The 18361-nt window shown below is 49.3% G+C and overlaps 1 protein-coding gene and 1 long non-coding RNA gene across 2 annotated transcripts in view; one reads left to right on the forward strand and one right to left on the reverse strand.

The window, feature by feature from the left end:
* Positions 1-4593: 4593 nt before the first annotated feature.
* LOC121489092 lies at positions 4594-8275 on the forward strand. The gene is made up of 4 exons (XR_005987273.1): positions 4594-4659; positions 5082-5136; positions 6725-7101; positions 7353-8275. It is a non-coding gene; the product is annotated as an uncharacterized LOC121489092 (long non-coding RNA).
* The window catches only part of KLF13 (Kruppel like factor 13), a 50257-nt gene continuing 40091 nt past the window's right edge, over positions 8196-18361 (reverse strand). The window contains exon 2 of the mRNA XM_041751580.1: positions 8196-14157. Within this exon, the coding sequence (XP_041607514.1) occupies positions 13868-14157 (290 nt within the window). The 3' untranslated portion in view covers positions 8196-13867. The remainder of the gene's footprint in view (positions 14158-18361) is intronic.

Here is an 18361-nt window from a genome sequence, read left to right on the forward strand (position 1 = left end):
AGCCCCCACAGAGGCCCATCCACAGCCCCACCCCACAGCCACTCACAATTGCCCCTACAGGCCCAGTCCACAGTCCGCCCCCCAGCTCCTCCTACAGACCCAGCCCACAGTCCCCCCACCCCAAGCCCCCCACAACTCTCCAGCTGGTAGAGAAGGCTCATGCAGTCAAGTCAAGACTCTGACATCTCTCCTGCTTGGGCAGCCAGTAAAGGTCAGGACAAGATGCTTCCAGCTGAGGGGGCATGAGCACTGCCTGGGGACAAGGATGCCAGGGCCAGCTGGAAAGGACAGGGGTGTGGCCTGGGTCTTAGAGGATGTATAAGATTTGAGTCAAGAAGCCTGTTCCATCCAGCTCAGAGAGCTGGCCAGGAGATAAGAAGGAAAGTAAATAGGAGGATAATCCAGGACTGAAAAAGTGAAAGTGGAGATAAGAGATACAGAAGGCTGACTCTGTAAGTCTAACTTCCGCTACTGGGAAACAAAAAAGGAGAGACCATGAAGGGAGAAAAATTAGCAATGAAACATCAAAGAAAACATTTCCAGTTCTCAAGAGATCCGTGGGATGGGGGAGGAAGGAAAAATGACCTGCCCTTAGAAATACCCGCTTAAAAGTCTGGAAACAACGGAGTAAGAAATGCTGGAAAGATTTCAAAAATGGTGAAAGTAAAATGTTTGCTGCAACAAAGTGAGAATCACAGTGGCTCAGACTTCCCATTCGTAGCAATGGACATAAGACACTTGGGAGGTAATTTTGAACCTAGTTTTCTATACTTGGTCAAATTATCACTCAAAGTATGAGACAGAATAAAGATATCTTCACACCTTCAGGGATGCCAAAATACACATACACTTCACACATATCCTTTCTTGGACAGGATATATGCAGCAAAGTGAGAAAGAAAACTAAGAGATAGAAGACTAAGAGATAGAAAACTAAGAGATAGGCTTTGGAGCTAAGGAGTGACCCTCCCAGGGTAACAGCTGTGCAAGAGCCAAGGAGCAAGCAGCCAGAGAGGGGCAGTAGCAGGAACAGTGTTGAGGAGGAAGTCTTGGGAATAAAACAGTAGTAAAATTGAGACTATGGCAGAGGAACCTTATTGTTTTATTAATAAGAAGGAAGAAAGGTGATTCAAAGCTACGGAGGAAAAAATGTATATAACAAAATTAAGTTCCAAATATAAAGCAAACTAAAATGAGATATGACTTTAAGCTAGTGGTGGAATAAATGTGTTCACCCAGTTTGCCCTGGATGCTAAGAATATCTTTCTGTAGGCTCACAGAGAAGGAAATGTCCCCCAGCCTAGGGCCTGGCTGTGCAGTGAGTAACAGGTATGTCACCAAAATGCTCATAGCCCCGGCAGATAGAGACCCTTGCTACTGTACCACCTGAATCCACCTTTACTGTACAGAATTTGCAAGAGTACATGACTGAGGAGCCGTGGTGGTGGTGGTGGCGGGGGGCAGAAGGGTGGATGGTGAGGGCCATGGGATCCTCACTTTCCAGAAAGGGAAATAAAGACACGGGCCAAAGGTGAGGTAGCATCCATGAGAGAGGAACAGCAGTTCGTAAAGCTTCAGAGGGAACCTACAGAGTTCAAGCATTCCTCGTCGTGTAAAGTTCAAGCATTCCTCGTCATGTAACTACAGGGCGGATAGGTGGAATTACTCAATCCTGTTTCACATCAGGAAGCCAGTATATTTTGTCAAATGCTTTTAAGTCGCAAAACAGGAGGGCAGACAAGCATTTCATTGAGGCTTAAGGGAATAACTAACAAGATATTTAAAAAGAGAAATGAGAAAAAGAAAAGGGTTATCCCAGGAGTGGTGGAACTTTGGTCGGGGTGGGGAGCAGGAGGAAAGAGATTATTTTATCACTAGGTTTTCTGCTATTTGTTTTTTTAACCTTGTTCACATGTATTACTTTGATTAAAATTTGCAAATGTTAAAAATGAAACCAATGATCGGATTACTCCCAAAGTCCTTGAACACCATGACTCAACACTCCATAAAGCAAAGTCAACATATTTTGCTGCTTTACTCTGTAAAGTATTTCATTGGCACCTTCTCAATTAGTTTTACAACCATCACCAAATGTATACAGAGCATGCTTTCCTTGCTGTATCTGCATACAAGAAGAAAAAAAAATTCAAACATTTACCTAAGGGTACAGTGCCAGCTGGGGTGAGGAAAAATGAGTCCCCCACCTCCAGCCCCAGATGGCATCTCCAGGTACCAGAGCAGGTAACTGGGACCCCTCCTGGCCTCCATCCTCTCAGATCAATGGACACTCCTCTCCTTTCCTTTTGAGGCTCCCCAGCAAGGAGCTCGCGTGCTCCACCCCCGCTCCACCCCCAGGCACTTCCCTCTGACTGGAGCAGTTTTATTTTTATTTCTTGTGAAGCATTGCTTATGTCCCAGCCAGCAGCCATGCTCCTAGTGCCATGCTTTTCCTAGAGTGGAGGGCAGCCCGAAGCCATCACAGCACACTTTAGGCTGTGCAGTCTGAGGATAGCTGCAGGCCTGCCAGGATGAGCCCGGATGCAAGAACTGAATCCTTGGGCCACGTAAAATTGTGGAACATTTCACACCTAGAGCAAATATGGAGAAAGAAAAAACAACCCACAGCTTCCACCACCTAGCAGGTACAGGTGAAGACCTCAGAGCTACCTGCCCTTACTTCCCTTACAGGGTTCTGTGCACTTGGCCTATGGGGATGCATGCGCCAGAAACACATGGCATTGCCCTGTGTTTTCCAGCATTCACAAGCACATTGCTCTATGGCAGTGCTTCCTGTTTGCAGCTCGCCTTCTTTATGCAGCACTGTTTCAGGACTAAAGTTGATGCACTCATTTCTGCATTGCACCTTTGCATGGATGGGCAAGCAGCTATTGGGCATGTCCCTCCTCACGTGGTTGGGTGTTTAGAAGCCTTTGGAGGTGTGTCTGGGTTTTGCTCTCCCTCGGGCAGTCATGGACCCTCGCCTCACAAAAGTGCTATTGTGGTTTTTAATTACAAAAGTTATACTTGAGTAGTTTTGAAAACTTAAAAAATATGGGATCCCTGGGTGGCTCAGTGGTTTAGCGCCTGCTTTTGGCCTAGGGTGTGATCCTGGAGTCCTGGGATCGAGACCCACGTCGGGTTCCATGCATGGAGCCTGCTTCTCCCTCTGCCTATGTCTCTGCCTCTCTCTCTCTCTCTCTCTCTCTGTGTCTTTCATGAATAAATAAATAAAAATTAAAAAAAAAAGAAAACAAAAATATACAAGAGAAGTAAGTAAAAATATATTTAATTTCTACTGCTTAAAGATAAAACTGCTCGAGTCTTGTCTTTTACCAGGAATGTTTCTGTGCATATATTCATACACACAATTATATAACTATAGAGAAAAAATTTAAATACCATGTGATTATACTTTGCAAACTGTTTTATTACCTGCCCTTTTTTACTTAATAATATATTGGGTACTAGAAATAGTGAATGTTACATAGTTCACTTAGCCAATCCCCTATCCCTGTTTACACCATGTTAAACATTTTGGTGTTTTCAACAAATTATTTTCTTTTAAGTATTTTTTAAAAAAATTCTATTAGAGAGAAACTACAAGCTGGGTGGGGGTGGTAGGAAGGAGCAGAGGGAGAGGGAGACGCAGGTTCTTCACTAAGCAGGGAGCCTGAGGTGGGGTTCGATCCCAGGACCCTGGGATCATGACCCTGAGCCAAAGGCAGACACTTTACCCACTTTACTCCTAAGTGTTTCATTACTTAATATTCGCTGCATTCACAAGAATATATGTAATGGAGGGGTGAGGTGTTTTTTGTTTGTTTGTTTTTAAGAGATGGAGAGAGAGCACAGAGGAGGGAGGAGCAGAGAGAGAGAATCCTAAGCAAGCTCCATGCCCAGTGAGGAGCCCTTTATGGGGCTCGATCCTACAACCTGGAGATCACATCTGGAGTCAAAATCAAGAGTTGGATGCTCAACTGACCAGGCCACCCAGGTGCCCCTGGAACGGTGAGTTCTGATCTCCCCACCCCCACCCAGGCAGAGCTGATCACTGCTCTCATTGGTCTTGTGGGCCTCACCCAGCCTGGGACCTCTATACTAGAGACATCCACTCTCCTAGATGTGGGGTTTGTGCTTCCATTACAGTCAAGGCTCAAGCCCTAGCAGCTGACCTTCCCTCCCAAGGTGAAATGTTCATGTAAGAAATTCCCTGGACCAGGGCCGGGAAAGAGCTGCAGAGGCCTGGATGGAGCCACCATGCCTGCTCTGGGCGCCCTGCCCTGACCAGCCTAGGATCTGGATCGGTGTCCATGAAACCTCCAGACTGTGCTTGTTGCTAGGAAGGCCGGAAGACAGACAGAAGACAGGGTGCAGCTGGTGTTCATCAGAGCCAGCTGTCAGTAACCCTTTCCCAAAAGCAGTAATGGATCCATAAGCATACCTCGTTGGGGGGCTCTGGGTGCTGCTGACTCCCCGGAGGAAGCCTATTGATTATGCAAATCATACTGCTATTTATTGTTGATACTCACCCAGTGTTCCGGGGGAGTTAATAAATGACTAACTGCCCTGTTGTGAGGCTGGGAGTGCAAGACACTGTGACGGGGACAGGGGTAGAGCTGCACACTGAGTCCCTGAGTGCTGCTTTGCTGGCGAATGAGGGTAATGTTGCTCTGCCAGCTGCATCCAGGGTGTGGAGCGGGCGGTCGGGAAAGGGATCTGCAGGAGGACTGAGCCTCCTCACTGCTTTGTGACCAACCGGGTCACCTTGGAGGCTGCGAGTGGGAGCGGAGGCCAGACCGAGGGAGCCGGGTGTCTGGGCACACACAATTCCCACTGAATTGGCACCTGACATCTGGTGACTCCATGCAAACTTCATGAGTGTGACTGGAACCCCGCCAAGCCTGCTTCCCCAAGGCAGGCAGGGCTCAGGGAGGGACCTCCCTGGGGTGAAGGCTCAGAGATGCCTCTGAGGCCCCCCCAGGCGCCACAGGTCAGCTGGGCTGCAGTTCTTAGAGGACCCATCACTTCTTTAAAAATAACTACAGTGCGGTGACTAACATTTGCATGGTTGTCATTTCTAGGTTTCAGAGCTGACCACTGAAGGAAAGTTCTGTGAAGGACTACCAGGTCATGCAGGTGACAGGAGATCTGTGCGATTTGATTTCCCGTGTAACTGCAGGGTGCTCCTACCACATAGGGGTCGGTCAAGCCCTGCGTCTCTCCACTGTCACCTGTGCTGCCACCATGCTCTCCCAGGGCTCAGAATGGGTGCAGGAAGGCCACCAGGGCTGGGGTAGGTGGAGAGGTGATCTTGGACTTGCCAGGTGGGCCTAAATGGAATCACAAAGGCCCTTCCTTGCAAGAGGCAGGTGGGCAGTCAAAGAGAAGTTGCTCTGAAGATAGAGGAAGGGGCTAGGAGTCAAGGAATGTAGGTGATCTCTACAGGCTGGAAAGGGCAAGAAACAGATGCTCCACAGGGAACTAGTCCTGCTGACAGCTTGGATTTAGCCCTATCAGACTCATTTCAGATTTCTGGCATCCAGAGCTATTGAAGAATAAATATGTCCTGCCTTAAGCTGCTCTGTTGGCAGTGGTTTGTTACAGCAGGAATCAGAAACTACTATGGGCCCTATGCTCCCAACATCAGCTCCATCCAAACCAGCCTCTCCTGTGGACGCTGCTGCGGCATCTCTGATCCATGGTGGTGGAAAGTCAGCGTGGAGGTGGCAGTGCTGCCAGTAGAAGCCAGGTGCTATCACTGGGCCAACCCACTTTGCACTCAGGCCTTGGGAGTGGTGCTAATGGCAGGAATTTTATCATGGGCTGCATGAGGTTTGATTAGGGGGAACTGAGCCACCCAAGTCCTCAGAATGAATTACACAGCCTAACCCATCATTCAAGGCCCTCTACAGCCCAACCCACCACACACCAGCCACACCCCCAAGATGGCTGACAAGGCCACAAAGAGATAGCTTTAGAGGATTATGCCCCATTGGGTCTCCCCAGAAGATGCTGTGTCCTCAGTTCTGCATACTATCTGGGCTCCCATCCAGAATTGACTGGTGGCATGTGTGACAGGTAGCATTTCAGCCTCTGCTTGAATACCTCCAGCAGTGCGGTGGTCACTGCTTACAGGGCTGGTGCCAAATGATGGTAAGTTGCTGTAGTTTGTTAGCTTTGGCCAGCCTCTGCCCTTGGACAGTCTCTCAACCAGGTGCCACCCCTCCTGCCACCTGCTCAAAGACAGCACTCCCAGGGTGCTCCCAGGCCCTGAGCCCTCCAGGACCTGCTGCAGGTCAGCACCAGCCAGCCAGAGGCTGGGTGTCTTCCAGATTGGTGGTAAGATGGGCCCGTCTCATCTGCCTGGGGCAGGCAAACTTCATCTCGTTGGCTATGGTCAGGGGCTTGCTGTCATCCTACTGGCCTTTGATGCCATGTTGAATCCTTTGTTCTCCAGTACATTAACTGCTACATTCCCGTCACTGTGCAAACCCTCCCCACACTGCATACTTCACACAACTGCCCCAAGTCTGACTCTGTAAGGTGAGGTTCTGATAAAAATGCATAGTGTTCGGCAAGGAGTGTCTGGGGACTGGCTGCCCACTCTGCAACACCCAGTCCCTGCTCAATTCTGAGATCCTATTAGCACAGACCCTCCCCCGCCCCACTGCTGATGTGCTATGTTTATGCCACACAAACTAATACATGTGTTTTTTAAACACAGGAAAACCTACTGCTTGACCATTTTCTTCTTTCTACACTACTGAGGGCCTCTCAAGGTCTCAGGAGGCTCCTGGGCCCTGAGATGGAGGCTCCTTGAATACCAGGCCCCCATCTTCTGGAAAGGAACCCCAGCAGGAACCCAAAACTTCTCGCAAACCTCAGTAGCGATGTCACAAGTGATGGCTGCATTTCCCTCATCCCATCAGGATTTCTAAAGTATTTGGGTTCCTCTCAACACACAACTATTTATGGAAGTGGATCCATCCGGCTTGCTGCGTGCGACCAGGGAGGTCCTGAGCAGAAAGAAATGGTCTCTGAGAAGGCGGAATGACGGCTGTCCTGGGAAAATTGCTCCAACCGAGACTGGGCTCTGAATGTGTAAGCACCAAAAGACTCCTGTTTGAAAACTGTTCTTGTTTTCCTGACAGTTTCCTGACAGTTCCACTGTGCTTCAGTGCATTCACTTTGCATCCCCTCCTCCTAGTCTATGATACAGAAGAGATTTTATCAGGAAATGCCTGCCAGGGTAGATGTAGCTCTAGGAAAAATTACCTTTGATCAACTCCAATGCCAGTCTCTTACTACTATTTTACAGTTCTCCGTGTTTTCATGTGCTCTCTAAACGACAGGTGACAATCTAAGAATCTGCACTATCCCCGGATGGAGCCCTCATCTGCACCTGGCTGGGGCTGCGAGGGCCAGGCAGCACCTGTACCTTCTCTCCATGCTCGGACCCCATCTCCCATCTCTTCCCACTAGCTGCAGGCTTTACACTGCCTGCTGCAGAAATGCCCTTTGGGGGGAGCAGCCAGGGATGGTTAATGATCACAGGAGATGTAAACAAGCTCTGGCACCAACACACACCATGCCAGTCCCTGGGGCCCCCAGACCTGTCCCACAGCTCTGGGCTGGCATTTGTGGCAGCGTGCTTTGGGGTCAGTTCCCAGAGCCACCCTCAGGGACTGCAATGGCTGCATACAGGTCATTCTTTGGACTTTGTGCAGAGGGGTAAGGGGAGCAGGCCAACCTCTGGTAGGCACCTGACAGATTTCAGAACTTCCTAGGGTGACTGGGGCTGACAAATGGGGCTACTGCCTGGGGAGAGAAGCTCAGGTGTTTATTGGGACTTCCAAGGACAGTCACTATGCCCTGCTCAGAAACTCACCATCACTGCCTCCCTGAGGGTCTTTCTCCTTGATGCTCTTGGGGATACAACTGTCAGGTTGAGCTTTCTTAGGGTGAGGGGAGGGAGTAGAGTTGAGGAATGGGACTGTGACAAGCTGAAATAGGCCGAGTAGGTGGGAGGGGATAGCCACTCTCTGCAAAGCCTCTTCTGTAGAAGACCTGCAGAGTTCCAGGCTGGTTTCTGCCCCCTCAGCCAAATACATATATAGGTGCTTGATGTGGTCCATTTTGGTCACTCCCCTCCCCCACCCTGGGCCTCTCTAAGGAACCAACTCTGGCAAATAAAATAATGAATCATAAATTTTATTTCAAAATGTAAACGTCACTAAACATGCATACACGTTAAAACAATAAAATTTACAATTTAGTTATTATTTTTTTTTTGCATAGGACATCATTACAATATAGAATCTATGCCATACAAAATACATACAAAGTTTTATCCGAGCAAGCCAAGGCCAGATTGGGAACTGTACAACTGTAATACTTCACTGTAGTGATCCAGGAAAGATGAAACGTGGCCTTTGGAAGCATGGTGTGGTGCTGGTTAAAAAGAAAAAAAAAGTTCCTACAGAAAAGGAAAACGTATGCTCCATGGAAATGGTCTTGGACCCTTGGAGTCTGCCTTGGGATTTTGGCAAACGATTCCAGAGAAGCTCCATCAGTGGCTTTGGATGAGGAAGGGGTCATTTGTGTGGGTTTGAGAGTATCTGACTCATGCACCTGGCACACCCCCACAAGCTATTCCCCATCATGTGGAAACACAGCAAGCCCCACACCCCACAATGCATAGCTCACACTGATACCATTGAGCCCTTGAGATCCTCAGCACTAGGCACAATGACTCTCCAGGGTGAGGCTAGGGAGCGAAGCCGCCTGCCTGCACACCAGCACCCTGAGTGGGTACAGCTGCCACACCGCTCCCCACACTGGGAAGTGGCCCCATCACCTCCCACACAGGGCGGGCTGGGGACAAATCCAGCTAGTACACCCAGGCCTTGTGCTCTGAGTGGGAGGGATGATCTCCTGCCAGACCTGTGGTTGTCCTGCAGGCATTCAGCTCACATCCTTGGGTTTCTAAATGAGCATGTACAGCATCCTGTCAACGTCACTAGGAAAATGCCCCCGCACCCCTGGAGCAAGCTGTACATGTGGTCCACTCTCCTCTTGTTCATCTTTAAATAAAAGTAGTAAGGTTTTAAAGCTGCATAAGAAGTGGAGAGGTTGGCAGGGCCAGCTGGCCACACCTCAAGGCCAACATTGCTCCAGGGGGTCAGTGCAGGCCATACAGGTACACGCCTCTGCCCTCACGGATCCAGGGCTCACAGTTCCCACCAAATCCAATCTTCAAACCAACAAGGGACATGACAGTGTGTGGGGAAAGGGCATTGCCCTAAATGACGTTCAGGCATTTATCAGTAGTAGTAAGCTGGATTGTGCATCCAAATTCTGGTACAAAATTCTCTGGAATGTGTCTTGGACAAACCTTTGAAACCAAGCCTCAGAACTGGGAATGTCAGCTGGAGGAGCTGGCTCCTCCCAGAGCAATCCTGCATTCAGAAAGCATCAACCCACACCCTTGATTTTAGGTTTGGAAAATATGGTCACTAGACTCACATATAGAATCTTTGGGCAGCGGAAGATGTGGGTGACCAACGAAGCATCTCTGTCTTCGATGTGACCGCTACATCAGACCCTTTATATCGTCCAGCACTGTTTTTGACTGAGTTTTTGCAAAAGGGTTTAAAAACAACAAAAAATCAGTGATACCTGCCAGAAGTCAAAATAATCAAGGATCCTTGTAAACAGCCCAAACCAGGAGTCAAAATAACAAGGGGAGGCTATTGCTCAGATCACACTTTCTTGTTAGGTGGCACTCCTGCTCACTGAGACTATGGATGAAGTCCCTAGGGAGTGTGCTATGACCCTGTGCAGTCCATCTTAGCACCTGCTTCTGGCAAGAAAGGAGGCTGGGTCTTCTGTAGACTCTGGGCTGGACGGCAGAAAGCTTGACTGGAGACCCCAGTTCTGCCACACTTCACTTGGGACCACAGAAAGCCACCAACCCTCTCTTCATGTCCCAACAAGTGGGCTGGGGGCCACCTGTGGCCTGCCTGTCCCTACCTCCAAGTCACTCTCCACTGGTCTAAGATGTGACCCAGGGCATAGGTGAGATCTGGGGACCCAGTCCCACTGACGTTTGCACCTGGTGGCTGTACCTACCATGTTGCATGACCTCAGAATAAAGGGTGGGTGGTGTCCTGCACCTCCAGTGCCATTTGTGGGGGTGTGGTGGGAGGCAGGTAAGGTACCTCCAGGACTACATTCCCATCAAGGGCATCACTGCCTGGTCCTACATAGCACCCTACAGAAGAGGACCCCGGGGTCCTTCGTGGAGACATCTGTGTTCAGGTTTCCTTCTGGATGGCTGTAGGATTCAGTGGGCCTGTGGGGGAGCCGACAACTGGTCCCCAAATGTGGCTGATGCAAAAAGGGGCTTTCTTTTTTGGGACGTGAGTTAAACAGCAGCCCCTGATGCTTGAGTCCAGGGATGGTTTTAGGACTTTTTGGAGGAAACTTTCCCTTTGTTCAGGCAACCTTCATTTTGAGATTTCTGCCCCCTTGGCCTGTGAGAACAAGTCTGCTACAAAATAAAGGTTTGATTTTTCTCTATTATGTCTAGGAGTCCTATGGGTTCTTCAATCACATTGAAGCCAGCAAGCATGGCCATTAACCAGAAAAATGAAAGACCCTGAAATAGACCCAGGCTGGGAAAACATTCTACATCTTAGAAGAAAATGCAGGCTGTTTCAGGAAGGTCTGCCCCACATAACTGCTTTCAGTGAGGGCCCAAGGGAGGTGGCTTTCCGCGGCCCACCACCCCCCTCCACGAGCACTCATTTCATGATGATCAGATGCCAGTGAGAGCCCATGTAAACTTCGCTGGAGGCTCATGGATTTTTCCCACCCTTCAAGTGAGATGAATATCAGCCCCAGATGAGTCAGGATGGTCTGATGGAAGCTCCAGGCCAAGTGCCCAGGGATGCCAGAAGGGAATTCCCTCCAGGTGCCCCACCTCCCAAGCCAGGCCCAGAGTGGAAGGAGTGCACCCTGCTATTATATCAGAACCACTTTGGGAATGAAGACACACTCATTTGCCAAAAATAGCCAATGCCTGCATATTTCTGTTTTAAGGCAATGTTACCTTTCCATCTATCAGACGGAACAGCCCTGGGTCATTCAGAGGAAAAATTAAATTAAGTGCTCTCTTTGGAAACAGCAAACACCCGTGTTCCCTCCCCCACCCCCCACCCCGCCGCTAAAACAAACCAGCTCTTCTTTTATTCCAAGATGACTGGGTTTAGAGTCCTTACTCCCCTTCCTATGTGCAGACAGATGTGGGGTTAGAAACCCTCCTTCTGAGATGCCAGTGGGCAGATCACAAGGAGAAACCTGGCTCCTCCAGGGGATAGCACTGTGTGGCCTCCCAGAGATACACAGCTCCCTCTCCCTGCCTTCGGGGACCCATGGACGGTGAGCACACCAAAGGACTTTGGAATAAAATTCCTGAACCTGGAATGTGAGTTCCTGAGACGTGAAATGTATTCAGTGTGGCTTTCTATGCCTCACACAGAAACAACTTTGGGAGGGGCCTCCGAGGGCCTTCCAGGCCTCACTTTGGAACTGGGCATGAAGATCTTTCACCCCAAGCACTCAGGGTGCTCTTCTGTCCAGGTCTCTATAGGATATTCTACCCTCTCTCCCAGATCAAACGCAAGCAGGGCTGTCATGCAGCCCAAATGGGACACAGCAGCCAGGGCAGTCAGCCCTGCATCTGACCCCCATCCCTGTGGGCTTCCACCCACAGCAGTAACAATGCTACTGTCCAACTTGGTACCTAACATGCTACTCAGAAGCCACCACCATGCCACTGGCTAATCCTAGGTGACACACAGTAGAGTTAGAAAGGGGCATCCAAGTGTTACAGACAGCAGATTGCCATCCTTGTGGTCACTATGGACAGAGGGTGCTGGCCTAAAGCTGCAGCCAAGGGCGATTAGCACCAGCCAGGCCGGGGTCCCTTGGGCTTCTCTGTGCTGCACCCCATGCCCTGTAGGTCAGGGTGCAAGCAGGATGGCCACAACCAAGGCACTCTGGGCCCAGGAAGCCCATCTACAGCCCTCTGAGGTCCCAAGGGTCATTCCTCCTCACCAAAAAGAGCAGAGGTCTCTGCAAAATACCCCGAGTCCACCCCAAACCCCCCTCCCCCTCCCTCCCCCACGCGTGCGCGCACACACACACACACACACACACACATACACACACACTGTCCTGGGGGCTTGTATTTACAGGCCCGAACTCTGAGGAGGAAGGGAAGGGCAGTGCCTGGACAGCAGCACTGAGGAGGAACCTCCAAATGTCTGCAGAGGAGCAGCACGCTGGAGCCCAGCCTGATTGCTCTGCCAGGGCTCAGACCCCAGCTGGGCTCAAGCTGGGGCTCCAAGACAAAGTGCTTAGCTCTTTGCTCCTCCTCTCCCCGGCAGAACCTGGTGATGGAGCACCCACAGCCCTGAGGTGCCACAGACAGGTATGGGCTGGGGCCGCCGAGGCAGGAGAATTATGGGAGGCAACAGGAGAAGTCCAGGGCGTGCAAAGCTCATGGAGAAGCTGGAGGTTTGCTAATTCTGAGCTGGGAACATGGTGGGTGTGAGCAAAGTATTTCCCACAACTTTCTGTCTGGTGTTCCCTGGGGAGGAAACAATGCACATTCTCCAACAGCATTTCCCACTACATCTGCTTTACCACTCCCGAAAAGTTCCAAGTCACAATGTTCCGGTCTCTTGCTACAGAACAGTCTCTGTGAAGCACCAAGCACTGCCACATGCACGGCCACACACACTGGGCCTCTGGCCAGGGGGCCCAACAACCTTCCCTGCTATTCCAAACAAAGGTGTCTTGGTAGCAGGGCCGGTCCAGGAGAACACAGGGACTGGAGACACTTGCAGACATCTCTGAAGAAGACCGGGATTCCCAGGCTCTACTTTCCAGTCAGAGAATGTGAAATAGTGAGAGGTCCCCATGTGTCTTCTGCAGGACACAGGATAGGAGGTGTCCCTCCGTGGAGCACATACCTCAAGCAGGCCAAGGGCAGGGCGAACATGGCCCCAAGGTCCCCTCACGACGGACTTTAGGTGGTGCAGCAGGCTGATGAATCAGGGCTTGCATCTCTGCTTCCAGGGCTCTGAGAGGCCCAGAAGGCAGCTCCTGGAGGCAGGGAGAGGGAAATGGGCTCCCCAGGTGGAGTGCTTCTTCTGCCCGGTACAGCTTAAGGCATCCCTCTGAACATCTATGTCCTGAGCCCGGCCGGGCTGCTGGGGCAGAGGCTGGTGGGGAGGCCCTCAGCTTAGGAATATGGCCTGAAAGCAAGTGTCAGTGACCACATCCATGCAGGACGGACCGACCAATTCACCCACAGGCTGGATGCTGAGCTGCACCTGCACTGCTTGTCTCTGTCCCCAGTGTGTCCCTGAACCTAACAGAAAACTCCAGAGTGCAAATCTATGTACAGAATAAGGCGGCAGGAAGGGGGTGTCCTCACTGACCTTGTGGAACATGTCCATCCCTGAGAAAGGGGGGGGGTTCAACACCACTGAATCTCACCTTTGTGGGTATGTCTATTGTGCAATTTATGAATGGTGTTTTTTGAAAATTTTTTGTTTTTTTTTTACAAATTTACTTTGACACCTGAGGTGAAGAAATTGTTGTGTTATTGTTATTGACTTCATAAAGTTCTCTCTTCTTTCTTCTTACAAAAGGGAAAGACACGGCATCAGGAATAGAAGGGCGAGCATCTGCTCATGGCTGTAGTGGGGGTGGAGGGTCCTCGGCCAGCCCCAGGGAGGGGGCGGGGCCCTGGGCGGGGCTGTGCTGCTGCCGGGGGGCGGGGCGGTGGCCAGGCTCATGGAGAGCTGGCCGGGCTGATGGTGGGGCTGCTGGCGTCCGAGCGGCTGTAGTCGCTGAGGGAGCCGGTCCTCGAGCTCCCGCTGCGCCGCTGCAGCATGCCCGGGTGGAAGTTGGCGTGGCGGCGCGCGTGCTTCGTCAGGTGGTCGCTGCGCATGAAGCGCTTCTCGCAGATGGGACAGCTGAACTTCTTCTCGCCGGTGTGTGTGCGGTAGTGCCGGGCCAGCTCGTCGGATCGCGCGAACTTCTTGTTGCAGTCCTGCCAGCTGCAGGCGAAGGGCCTCTCACCTGCGGGCGACAGGGGCCGAGCGTCAGTACCCGCCTGGCCTTGCCCTCCTGCAAGCCCGCTCCCCCATGCCCACCCCAATTGCCTCCCCTCCCTCTGCAACAAACCCATGGGGCAAAGGAATGCCCTGCGAGTGCCCTCCAGCCAGCACCCAAGGAAGGCAGCAGATGAAATGGCAGCATCTCGGGTAATGTGGTGGCAGGGCCCAAGGCCTCTGGTGGTGGTGGTGCCAGCCAGGGAGCATGCCACCCAACAGCCTGTGCAGATCCCCTGGCTCTGGCCTGTAGGGAGCTCAGGCCCATCTTCAGAATCAAAGACTGGGAACCAGGACTAAACCGTAGAAGCGCGGGAGAGGACCCACACTAGCCCTACAGGAACCACACTCCAGAGCCCCACACCCTCGAGGGCCAAGAGACAATTCCCAAACCCAAATGGTCTGCCACCATTCTCACTCCTCCTCAGTTTCCTCATTTATAACGGGACGCGCCAAGACCAGGTAATTTTCTTCTCTTACAGCAGTTCCAATGCGGCCAACAGGCAACAGCAGAGCAGGAGACTACAACAGGCTCTTGCAGACCCAAGCTTGGAGACAGACAAGGATGGCTACTTAGAACACTCCATGAGAGGGAGGTAACAAAAGTAGGCTGCAATCAGCACCTCCCTACCTCTAGCCCATCCCTTGCTCAGAGCAAGGAACAGGGCCAGCATTTACCTTGGCAAACTCTAAACCACACACACACACACACACACACACAGAAAACCTCCAAAAAAACATCAGCTGATCAGAGAGAACCAGCAGAGGCTCCTGGCATCCCAGAATGCAGCCCTTATGGCACTGAGGGTGGCCACACAGACACCCTTTCAACTCTTTACCTTCCACTCCCTCCCCAACTCTGGCCCTAAAGCCGACAGCCAGTCCTTGAAGCTGGCCCACCTTTACCTGGAAGAGGAAATCCATACCACCCACCCTAAATGAGCACATCAGCCTTAAATATAAATAAACACCCAAGGATGGCCAGATGGCCAATGAAAACCAACAGCATGAAAGGGAGAAGTCCATGAGCAACAAAACAAGCTTACTCCAGAGGAAAAAGAGTGAAGTCAGGAGACAGAAGAGGATGTCAACCTAAAAATTCTAATTAGTATTCTGAGAAATTTCAGACAAAATTCATGCATAAAGCAAACATGACACCATCAAAAGGAAGTGCAGAGAACAAAAAATAGTATTTAGAAATGGAGAGTATTATTACCCAAACAAAAATTCCACAGAAAAGCTAGAAATATACTCAAGTAAATATCCCAGAAAAATGGAACATCAAAAGAGCTCTAAAACATGAATGTTGCTGTGTTCTCTGTCTCCTAGTAATGCTGAAACTAAGAGCTATATATGTGATTGTATATGTTCTCATTCATTTTACGGGTTTCTGTTTTTGTTTCTGGTTTTTTTTTTTTTTGGGAGGAAGAAAGGGCGTTTGTTGGAGGGGGGAAATTCAAAATCAAGTAGGAGAGGAAACCATCATTTCCCAAACCTATCTACAAGTTACAAATGATAGTTCAGAGTTACAGGGAACCAATCCCGGTGATACAATATTTAACTAATTTCAGTTCGTTTAAAAAACAAAACAACAGAAAAAGAGGGAAGAGAACAAATTACCAAAGAAACAAGAAAATGGTATATGTCAGAATAAAAAAACACAGGAGACTAACATGGAATGGGCTAGCACAGAGGTGGGCAGGGTAGTGAGTAAAGGCTCCTGCTGTGAGAAATTCTGCAATGTCAGAACACTGGGTAAAAAGATACCACAAAACTTCTTAAAGAGGTGAGAAACAAACACCAAGTTACCTGTAAGGGAATAAGGCTGGGACACACACTAGACTTCTCATAAATCACACAGGATTCTAGATGACAAAGAAATAGAGTCTTCTAAGTTTAGCTCTCAAACTGCAGCAAAAATGAGAAAAAAAAAAAAACAACAACAACAAGAAGTCAGAGAAGTGAGTGAAAAATGAAGAGCATTCAGGAGAGTGAAGCAGAGACCTGGGGACCACCGAGGCAGGATTCACAGGGGGATAGTTCTAAGAAAGTGAGTACCATGCATCAGAGGTATGATTAAGAGGCTGAATAAACTTCAGGACACAGTAAAGGCACATACAATTCTTTGGTTAAAAGGAAAAAGAGAGGCAATTAGAAACTCCAGGAAAAACAGAAGACATGCAAAAAACTGGGGTCTAAATTTGAAGCAAACTAAAATGCTACAAGACTATGAGCAATCAGGGAAGAGCTCTGAGCCAAACACTGATTAAGGGGCTTTTTGTATGTTATGTTATTTATCTTTCATAACAACCCCATGAGGCAGCAGGAGGGAATGAAATCCCTGCACAGGCCCTGGCATATGGAAGCAATCCTTTCACAGTCATGGTCATGTGAACCCTAGCACACTAGTTAGTTGTCAGTGTTTAGAATCACTGTTAAGGACAAAACCCATACAACTGACTCATGGCCCCAGTAGAGAATGTAGATTTAAGAAAATGGTAGGAACACACATATGAACAAAGGAAATGTCTAAATGAGGTTAAAGTTATAAGGATAATAAAAAAAAATTTGAATAATACATCCATCAATTCGGGAGGAGAGGAGGGGAGGGGTAGGAATGAGGTAAATCCTTAAATTTCATGGCAGGGAGATAACAGATCAAATCTAAATGTGATACATCAAGAAACAGTAAAAAAAATCGTATAGGTTATTTATGTCAGTAATCACCAAGACAACTAAAATCAGAGCAGTGCTGTGGAGTGAGGCTACACTGGGAACAGGATTTTTGTTGTTTTAAAAGCGAATTAAATACATTGTTAATCTGTTCTCAGAGGAAAAACTCTTGTCAACAAAAAAGTTTTGAGAAATGATGCATGCTAAGTCCACTCTAGGAATTTCACAATACACAATGGTCACTAAATGTTTGAAAAGTCCAGCATTAAATACAGTGGTTTCATTTCTATGTGACTGGGTGCTGAGTTGAAGAGTTTGGTGTGCCAAGTCTGACGGATGAGGCATAGAACTATCTTCACAGTGTATTAATGATCCAGCCTCAGGTAAGTACCTCTGTGGTAGGGTAAAGAGTGCCCCCCTAAAAACACATTCAAGTCCTACTGCTTTGAACCAAGGAATCCTCAAATCCTTTTTCTTATTTGGAAAAGGGGTCTTTGTAGATATAACTAAGGTAAGGATCTTTAATGAGATCACAATTGTCCTTAGAAAAGAAGGGGAAAGGACATAGAAGAGAAGGCCAAGCAATGACAGAAGAGATTGGAGTGATACATCAAAAGCCAAGGAACACCAAGCATTGTAGACAGCCCCAGAAACTAGGAGAGAGGCATGAAATAGATTCCACCCGCACCCCCCTGCCAGGAGAGCTGTCAGAAGGAACAGAAGTCAGCAGAGGAGTGAGCTGCCAACACCTTGATCTTAGACTTCTGCCCTCTAAAACAGTGAGAAAGTGCATTCCTGTTGTTTAAAGTCACCTAGTTTATGGTAATGTGTTATGGCAGCCATAGGAAATGAATATACTACCCCATCCCCAAAGTGGGGTACACATGGTGATTGTACCATGGGGTCACATGCAACCAGATCGTGGCACTGTGCCTGGCACATGCCAAATGCTTACCCTTGAAATGTTTAAGTTATTATGTTTGTTCTTATCCATTCTTTTTGTCATCTGTGTCTTCTTAAATTTAGGCCTGAGGTGGGAGTAGGGGAGGATGAACCCAAATTCAAAGTCACCTTTGCTTTCTAATAAGCCCTGGGCCCTCACAGGGGGGCTTATCCTTTTTAGGGTCCTTATGCTTGCAGCTCTGGGAGGCAATTATAGGGTGTAATTATAGATTAGTTACAATGATGTCAGGCCGTAAACAACTACAGCATCCAGTAGGATGGGATGCTGGTACCAAGGAGCCTAGAGCAGCAGAAGGTAGGGAAAGCTCGGGATCACCCCTAGGCCACTCACGGCTCTTGGTCTGTCTGGGCATCAGCAGCTTGGCACTTTTACTGAACATGGATCCAATGACTGGCCTTGGGGACTGGGTCATTATGCAGACAGGGTCCTCCCTGTTTCATCCTTTATACCTCTGTCAGCCCATTCCAGGAGGGCAGATGGCAATAAACTGGTCTACAAACAGATGGAGAAAACACTTATGATTCATGCTGGCAAG

This window comes from Vulpes lagopus, chromosome 4 (assembly GCF_018345385.1).
Source record: "Vulpes lagopus strain Blue_001 chromosome 4, ASM1834538v1, whole genome shotgun sequence".
NCBI lineage: Eukaryota > Metazoa > Chordata > Mammalia > Carnivora > Canidae > Vulpes > Vulpes lagopus.